The sequence below is a fragment of the Leptonychotes weddellii genome, chromosome 1 (assembly GCF_054177405.1).
Source record: "Leptonychotes weddellii isolate Sample4059 chromosome 1, ASM5417740v2, whole genome shotgun sequence".
NCBI classification, from domain to species: domain Eukaryota; kingdom Metazoa; phylum Chordata; class Mammalia; order Carnivora; family Phocidae; genus Leptonychotes; species Leptonychotes weddellii.
In genome coordinates, this window is record NC_138369.1 from 140,224,490 (window position 1) to 140,234,091 (window position 9,602).

General features: G+C 38.2%; 1 protein-coding gene across 3 annotated transcripts in view; it reads right to left on the reverse strand.

Annotated features, from left to right (window-relative positions):
* GTPBP8 (GTP binding protein 8) overlaps positions 1-9,602 on the reverse strand; it is a 78,923-nt gene that overhangs the window by 37,880 nt on the left and 31,441 nt on the right. The window contains exon 6 of one of the 3 annotated variants that reach the window (XM_081797036.1): positions 1,699-4,255. The exons of the other annotated variants lie outside the window; for them this stretch is intronic. Within the exon in view, the coding sequence (XP_081653162.1) occupies positions 4,189-4,255 (67 nt within the window). The 3' untranslated portion in view covers positions 1,699-4,188. Of the gene's footprint in view, positions 1-1,698; positions 4,256-9,602 lie in introns of those variants that run through there. 3 annotated transcript variants of the gene reach the window in all.

Sequence of the window (9,602 nt, forward strand, 5' to 3'; positions counted from 1 at the left end):
CATTTGCAAATACCTTCTATTCAGTAGGTTGCCTTTTTGTTTTGTTGATGGTTCCCTTTGCTGTGCAAAAGCATTTTATTTTGATGTCGTCCCAGTAGTTTATTTTTTGCTTTTGTTTCCCTTGTCTCAGGAGACACATCTAGAAAAATGTTGCTATGGCTGAAGAGAAATGATGGCCTGTGTTCTCTACTAGGATTTTTATGGTTTCAGGTCTCACATTTTAATCCACTTTAAGTTCATTTTTGTGTATAGTATTGGAAAAATGGTCCAGATTTCATTCTTTTACATGTAGCTGTCCAGTTTTCCCAGCACCATTTGTTGAAGAGACTGCCTTTTCCCCACTGTATATTCTTGACTTTTTTGTCATAGATTAATTGGCCATATAAGCATGTATTTATTTCTGGGCTCCCTATTCTGTTCCACTGATCTATGCGTCTGTTTTTGAGCCAGTGTCACACTGTTTTGATTACTACAGCTTTGTAGTATATCTTGAAATCTGGAATTGTGATACCTTCAGCTTTGTTTTTCTTTTTTTTTTTTTAAAGATTTTTATTTGTTTATTTGACAGAAAGAGAGACAGCGAGAGAGGGAACACAAGCAGGGGGAGTGGGAGAGGGAGAAGCAGGCTTCCTGCCGAGCAGGGAGCCTGATGCGGGACTCGATCCCAGGACCCTGGGACCATGACCTGAGCCGAAGGCAGACGCTTAACGACTGAGCCACCCAGGCACCCCAGCTTTGTTTTTCTTTCTCAAGATTGTTTTGGCTCTTTGGGGCCTTGTGTGCATCCATATAAATATTAGTATTATTTGTTTCAGTTCTGTGAAAAATGCTGTTGCTATTTTGAATCTGTGGATTGCTTTGGGTAGTATGGTCATTTTAACAATTTAGTTCTTCTAATCCATGAGTATGGATTATCTTCCCATTTGTTTGTGTTGTCTTCAAGTTCTTGAATCAATATTTTATAGTTTTCTGAGTATAGGTCTTTTACTTCCTTGGTTAAGTTCATTGCTGGGTATTTTATTCCTGTGGTGTGATTGCAAATGGGATTGCTTTCTTAATTTCTCTTTCTGCTCTTTGTTATTAGTGATAGAAATGCTACCAATTTTGGGTATTAATTTTCTATCCTACAAATTTATTGAATTCATTTATTACTTATAGTAGTTTTTTTTTTTTTGGTGAAGTCCTTAGGGTTTTCTATGTATGGTATCATGTCATCTGCAAATAGTGACAGTTTTAACTTTTTCTTTACCAATATGGATGCCTCATTTTGTTTTCTTGTCTGATTGCTGTGGCTAGAACCATGCTGAATAAAAGTGGTAAGAGCAGACATCTTTGTCTTGTTCCTGATCTTAGAGGAAAACCTCAGTTTTTCACCATTGAGTCTGATGTTAGCTATGCATTTTTCATATATGGCCTTTATTATGTTGAGGTATGTTCCTCTAAACCTACTTTGTTGAGAGTTCTTAAAAATCATGAATGAGTATTGAATTTTGTCAAATGCTTTTTCTGCATCTATTGAAATGATCACATGACTTTTATCCTTTGTTTTGTTGATGTGTTAACACATTGATTGATTTGTGAATATTGAACCACCTTTGCATCCCTGGAATAAATCCCACTTGATCATGGTGAATGATCTTTTTAATGTATTGTTGAGTGTAGTTTGTTAATATTTTGTTGAGGATCTTTGCATCTATGTTCATCAGGGATATTGGTCTGTAAGTTTTTTTTTATGTGGTGTTTTTATCTGGTTTTGGTATCAGGGTAATGCTGGCCTTGTAGAATGTATTTGAAAATTTTCCTTTCTTTTCTATTTTTTGGAATAATTTGAGGAGAGTAGGTATTAACTCTTCTTTAAATATTTCTTATAATTGACTTGTGAATTCATCTGGTCCTGGACTTTTGTTTTTTGGTAATTTTTTTTTTAATACCAATTAAATTTTGTTACTAGTAGTTGGTTTGTTTAGATTTTCTATTTCTTCCTCATTCATTTTTGGAAGATTGTGTTTCTGGGAATTCATCCATTTCTTTTAGGTTGTACAATTTGTTGGTATATTCATTTCTGTAGTATTCTCTTATAATCCTTTGTATTTCTTGTGGTGTCGCTTGTTACTCCTCTTTCATTTCTAATTTCATTTCAAATAAGTCAAAGGACTTATTTGGGTCCTTTCTCTTTTTCTCTTGATGAGTCTGGGTAGAGGTTTATCAATTTTGTTGATCTTTTCAGAGAACCAGCTCTTGGTTTCATTGTTTTTTGTTTTGTTTTGTTTTATTTTTTTAGTCTCTATGTCATTTATTTCTGCTCTGATCTTTATCTCCTTCCTTCCTTCCACTCACCTTGGACTTTGTTTGTTTTTCTTTTTTCTAGTTCCTTTAGGTGTAAGTTTAAATTATTTCTTTGACAGAGAGAGACACAGTGAGAGAGGGAACACAAGCAGGGGGAGTGGGAGAGGGAGAAGCAGGCTTCCCGCCGAGCAGGAGCCCGATGTGGGGCTTGATCCCAGAACCCTGGGATCATGACCTGAGCCGAAGGCAGATGCTTAACAGCTGAGCCACCCAGGTTGGCCTATAATGCTATATATTTCCCTGTTAGAACTGCTTTCACTATGTCCCAAAGATTTGGACTATTGCGTTTTCATTATCATTTGTCTCCATGTATTTTTAAATTTCTTCTTTGATTACTTCATTGATTGATTGGTTGTTTAGTATCATGTTGTTGAGCCTCCACAAGTTTGTGTTTTTTCTAGTTTTTTTTTTTTTTCTTGTGATTGATTTCTAGTTTCATACCACTGTGGTTGGAAAACATGCATGGTATGATTTCAATCTTAAATTTATTGAGGCTTGTTTTGTGGCCTAACATGTGATCTGTTCTGGAGAATGTTCCACGTGCACTTGAAAAAAATGTGTCTTCTGTTGTTTTGGATGGAATGTTCTGTATATCTGTTATGTCCATCTGGTCTAATGTGTTAATCAAAGACACTGTTTCCTTATTAATTTTCTGCCTAGCTGATCTATCCATTGATATAAGTGGGGTGTTAAAGTACCCTACTATTATTGTATTACTATCAATTTGTCTCTTTATGTCCATTAATATGTGCTTTATGTATTAGGTGCTCCAGTGTTGTGTGTGTTGATATTTATAACTGTTATATCCTCTTGGTGGACTGATCCCTTTATCATGTAATGCCTTTCTTTGTCTTTGTCCTTGTTTTAAAGTTTGTTTTGTCTGATCCAACTTTTTTCTTTTGCTTCCATTACATGGTAAATGTTTTTCCATCCCTTCACATTCTTCTCATTAGTAAGGTGGAGGTGGAGTGTAGACTGTGTCCACCAGCCCCTCCCACCCAGAGAGTGTTCCAGTAGCTCCCTTCCCACTGCATTTGCCAGCTGGTAGAGTTTTAAGCTTGGCTCTCTTTTATGCTAGCTGCTCTTTTAAACCACAGGTTTTTTCTCTGCCCCAGCAAGACTGCAGCTGGGTGGGTTAAAGAACCTGGGACTTGCTGAAACGGCAAGTTGGCTATAGCATCTGGACACTGCTCTAGTCTGTGATTTCAAGGTGGAGAAGGGATATAAACCTTGTCGTTCTCCAGTTCCCTGACTCTGAGAGTGTTTCTGCAGCTTCCCCTACCAGTTGGTGGAATTCTGGGGCTCCCTCTTTCATATGCTAGTTGCTCTTTTAAACCAAAGCTTTTTTTCTGTGCCCAAGGACAGATGAACCTGTTCCTAGTACCTTAGTTCTATCCCTCTCCACTGCACTTTGTAGTGTTTGGGGTGGGGTTCCCTTTGTTACCAGTGTCTGTCACTCTTGCTGTTCTCTTCTGCCATTATCTCTATCTTTTGTTGTGTAGAAGCTGTTCAGTAGGCCCTCAGTTCTTCTTCAGCAGGAATTACTCCATGAATAAGTGTAATTTAGTGTGTTCTGTAGAGGAGGTGAGTTCAGGGTCTTCCTACATTGCCATCTTGGACCAGAACATTACCGTAATTTTTTAAAGAAATGTTTCTTACTAGACTATAGTAGGTTGTTAAAAAGGCCCCCCAAAGAATGAATGACTCCTCCGTGTGTTCATGCCTCTTTGCAATGTGTCTTTATTGCTTTTTCCAACAAGAGCTGGAGTCTGTTTTCCCATTCCTTGAATCTGGCTGCCCTTATGACTTTATTTGGCCAATAAAATGTGATGGAAGTGGCATTCAGGGACTTCTGAGCCCAGACAAAACAAAGCCTGGTAGCATCTGCTTTTGCTCACGGTGGATCCAGCTGCCATGTAAAGAAGTCCAGGTTATTCTACCGGAGAGAGTCTATATGGAGAGATAGGTCCTAGAGAACGAGATGCCACATGGAAAGAAAAGTCATATGGAAGAGAACCAAGGTCCCAGACAATATGTGTGAGCTCAGCTAATGCCATGAAAGGAGAGAGACCCAGACATCCCAGCTCACCCTCAGCCATTTGAGTCATCCCAGGGAGAGTGCCAAAGTGGTAAGGCCATCTTGGGTCTTCTAGACCTAAGTCACTAAGTTGTTGATTGTTAACCAGCAGCAGATAACTGAAAACGGATATTTAAATGTTTCCAAAGTTTTGTTACTGTAAATGACAGCAATGAGCATCTTTTTACTGGCTTCCTTGTCTACCAAGGGAATATATGTTGTTGAACTTGTTTAAGTCTATAAATTGAGTAAAAAGTCATGTTTCTCCATTTTGGTGTTCAAATGAGTTTTCTGGCCCCTCCTGTACAGATGAAGTAATATTTCGTTGGGCTGGATCTATTCAATTTCCAGACTCCATCATCAGTTAGCTACTACTAAAGATCCCTGCTAGTCAAAACAAATTGATTATCATTTTGTCCCTATTGCCCATTATAGTAAATGCATCAATCTTGTCTCCTGTAGTTAATTGGTATCACCTGGCCTTTGTCATTCTGGGAACAGATTTCAATGGTGGTATCTTCCTATCATCACCCTAGCCTACAGAAGACAGCCATTACAGAACATTGTGAGGATACTGGTAGTACCTCATTAATGTATTTCTCAGTGCCTCAGTGCAGGGAGTGACTTTTAAGAGGACATAGTTGGGGGTGAGTGGATGGATGAGTGTGCATATCACAGATTATATATCCATTCCATTATTCCAATCTCCCTGAGAATATGGATTCCTCCTTCTACATCATGCCAGGAAATTTGACATCTTGCCTTCATTGAATATAAACTGTAGCTGAGTTCAAGTTTCAATCAACAAAGAAAATTGTCATACATAGTTCTAACTGCAAGAATCTCTAGCAAATCATATGATGAGACTCATATCAACACATCTGGTCCAATCCAGTGTTTCATATTCCATCCTCTTTAGTTTAATAACCTTAAAATCCACTATTACTTCAGTTTCTGTCACTAAAAATTAGCAACATTTTGCAATTATTTTGGAGTATAAACTATATTTTTCCATGTCAAACTTTGTATTTGTCTCCCTGGAGCAAACTGAGATCCTACTTGAGGTATAGCTCTAGGGGTGATGGGAAGTGGTTGAGATGGGTCTTGAGGTTTTTATAGGGTCTTCACAGAAGGCCCTTCAGACACAAGGTCACAGGCTACTCTGATTTTCAGCTTTTCCCAAATCAAATTAGATAATTCTTATTCCAAGTCTGAAGAGTCCTTCTTACCAATCAATGCCCTAATTTGTGTATATTGAGAGTCAATAAATTCAATTTAGTTTGGAATTATTCAACCAACAAAATTAAATTTGGGGTCAAGTTCAGCCCTGCAGCTGTAAGAAATTAGTGATTCTGACAGGGCCACCACGGAAGCTCTCTGATTCTCTATACTTGAGCTAAGAGTTAAAGATCTGAGCTTGTCATTTTTTGTAGGCTCTCCAGGGCACTCAGAAGCATCACTGCTACCATAATAGTCATCTAGTCCCCTTGGGGCTTCAGAAGGCATTTCATCACAATCAACCTCAGGTGATTAAGCATGACAGTACAGTATAGCATGGATTTATCATATCCCCTTTCCTCTTGATAAGGAGACTACTGAGTTCAAAGCTAAGGGACATAGCCAAACCAACCTCATCCCATTTTGAGGGGCTGTTTCCCAGGACTACTTCTTGTTCTAAGTATCATAATAGTCAGAGTAAAAAAGATTCATATGACCTATTTCACCAGAGAGAATTTAACATAAGGAACTGGTTAAATAGATGTTTAATAACTGAAAAGCATACATGCAAAAGCAGTTACAAATCCTGGAGCTGAAGAAACAAGGGTAAGAGTTTGGGGTTATCAGAATGTAGACTTTTGGAGGAAGGGATCTGCAGAATTGGGACCAAGATCTTTGAGGAGAGAACACCATCCAGGTGTTGCTACTACCTCTGAGGGGTCAACAAGTTCTGCTAGTGTGTCAAAAGAGTCAGGGACTAGAACCAATTGCCATTACCCAGGATAAAGAGCTGTTGCAGAGCAATACTGTCAGAAAGAAGGGAGCAAACAGGAAGGAACAAGTCCCTTTTCTCCTCTTCCTGCTTTCCAACCTCCTTCTAGTGGTCCATGTTGATGTAACTACCAGCTGGCAAAGATGATTTGGTTTTGCATTGTCCCAGCCATAGTATCACAGAGCAAAGTATAGAAGGGTAGGACTGAAGGTGAGAGGCCATAGTAGGATGCATAGTAGAAAGCATATGTCTCTAAATATAAGCTTGCGAGTGTGTGTGCACATGTATGCGTGCGCACACACACACACACACACATATCCTAAGACCTTGGCATACACTATTTTGGCATTAAAAATATTTTTTCTCATTATAGTATTAACACATATTTATTTCTTTCCTTATTTTCCTTTCCTTTAAGTAGAAAATACAAATGAGCTCACAGAAGAAGAGAAGATCTATCCCACTGCTGGAAAGATAATCACTGTTAACACCTTCATTTAGATCCTTTTAGACCTTTTTCTCAATGTGTGGGTGTGTATTTTTTTCATGAAATCGCATTATACATACCGTTTTCTAAGCGGCTTTAAAAAACACCTTACCGTATCATCAAAAATTGCTCACATCCATCCATATTTATTTATTTACAACTGTGGGTTCAAAACTGTTCCTAGGAAGTGTCTTATAACACTTAATGGGAGGGCCCTGCATTCTACCATACACCTCAATCACTGCAATTCCACTTTTACTTGTTTTATATATTTGATTTCTGTGGGGAAAAAGAATTCAACTGCCAAAATATTAGAAACCAACTGATTCATCATGTAAGTATTATATCATTTTCCATTTTTATGACAACAAAGGATAACTTTGTATCTAAATTTTTGTACAAAGCCCTAGTAACATGGGACACCATGCTTTTTACTCTTTTTACTCTATTTGACAGTACCTGAAAATTACTTTAATTGGCATTTCTTGGATTACTAATGAGATGGCCAAGGTTTTGTTTAATTGGTGGTCATTTGTGTCTGTGGCAGTCTTTCTTTACAGACTCTAAAATTTTCCAAGCATGGCCCTAAACCCTTACTTTCTGTTTAATGTACAGAGCCCATGCCTCTTCCACATCCCCCAGTTCAAGGAAGCTCTGACTTCAAATATCCACTGCTCACCTGCAACTCCATTTCCCTGCCCTCTGTTTTCGGTAATGATCGCAAATCCTCCTCCACAGACTACACAGATGCTTTTACTCTGGGGCCCCTCATCCTCCTAGTACTCCACCCTAAACATCTCCATATCTAAAGCTATTTTTATTTTTCTTCCTGGCTTGGAGAATAAAGGCTTATTTGATCTTTAAGTCAACCTCTTTACCTGAATATTGATCCCATCCTTGTTTGTCTCCTCTGGGATTTAGTATGGTGCCTGGCAAACAACTGATGCTCAAAAACTTTATTGAATAAATAATGGGTCTTGTTCTATTAATTTTCTCCCCTCTATCTCCGTGATATGGTTGGCTTCTCTAACTCTTTTGGCTCCTTTCCTTTAGCCTATATGTGAGCAAGTCATTTCCTGTCCATAATGGTCAATTTTGTGTATCAATTGGGCTAGGCTATAGTACCCAGTTACTCAGTCAAACACTAGTCTAGATGTTTCTGTGAAAGTATTCTGTAGATGGGATTGTCAGTTACAATCAGTTGACTTTAAGTAAAGGAGATTATCCTGGGAATCTGGGTAATACCAATCCAGTCAGTTAGAAAGTCTTAAAAACAGAACTGAGGTTTCTCTGAAAACAGGAAGGAGGAAGAAATCCTATCTATAGACTGTAGCTTCAGCTCCTGCCTGAGTTTCCAGCCCGCTCTTGTTGTCATATAGATTTCGAATTTGACTATCCAAACCCTGCAATTGTGCAAGCCAATTTCTTTCAATAAATTCCTTAAAAAAAAATCTATATATCTATATCCTATGATTGTGTTTGAATGGTGGAACCCTGACTGATACACTACCTTAAAATGAGAAACAAAACAATACCCTATTACAAATTAAACTGTCTCCCCTTCTTATCTAAGCTTCTAAAAATATTATCCTATATTCACCATCTCTACATCCCTCCCTTTGCAATCACACTTTGAGCTATAGTCCCATTTATTCAACTGGTGAATTGGCCATATTCTTGTGGACAGCCTATGGGTGATCTCAAACTCAATATATCAAAAGTTATCTCATTATCTCTGCCACCTACCTAAATCTGTTCTACTTTTGAAACCTATAACAAAAACTCAAAGCAAAAATCCGGAAGTCACGCTAGACATCTAACAGACATTTAATAGGTTCCACCATCCATCTTCAGTGCCAGTGTTTGAGTCCAGGCCATCATCATGTCTTGCCTCAGTGTTTGCAACAGATTCCTTTACCTCCTTACGTCCAGTCTCATCTCCTTTAAATCTGTTCTTCAGGGTGCTGTTTGATGCAAAGTGACCAAAACTGTCCTGCCTAAGACTCAGAGACTCCTTTATCACCTACAGCAAGGGCTCCCCAATCAAAACTTCCATCACAAGGAGCTTTTAAAAAAACAAAGATTAGAGCCCTACTCATACCTAATGAATAAGAATTTCCAAAGTGGGGCCTGCTAATTTCTATTTTTTAAAAGCTATCCAGGTTAATTATGATCAGCCAGTTTGGGGAACAACCAGCCTTCAGGGTAAAATCCAAGTTCTGCCCAGGATCTGACACCACCATTCCCAGCTTCATCCCTCAGCACATATCATGCTCCAGCAATACTGACCCAGGACTAGTGATTCTTCCAACCCATGTTGTTTAACACCTTTCTGTCAAGGATGTCCTTCTTCCCTTATCTGCCTGAGAAATTCCTAATCATCTTTTAAAAACTCTATTCAAGCATTATCTAGTCTCTTATTCAACCAGTAAATATTGACAAACTGTGAAATTTTACACATTAAATATGTGTGGTTCTTTGTATAGCAATTATACCTCAATAAAGTTATTAAAATGCATTGAGGTCCTACTATATGCCAGGCTCTGAGTTAAGCATTAAGATATAAAGATCAGTAAACTATATTACTGGTTACTACTGCCTTCAGTAAGCTCATATACCATTGAAGACATACAAATACAATACAGCAAAGTAAATTCTATGAGAGAGTCTATGGTAACTGAATAATGGCTCCCCAAAGATGT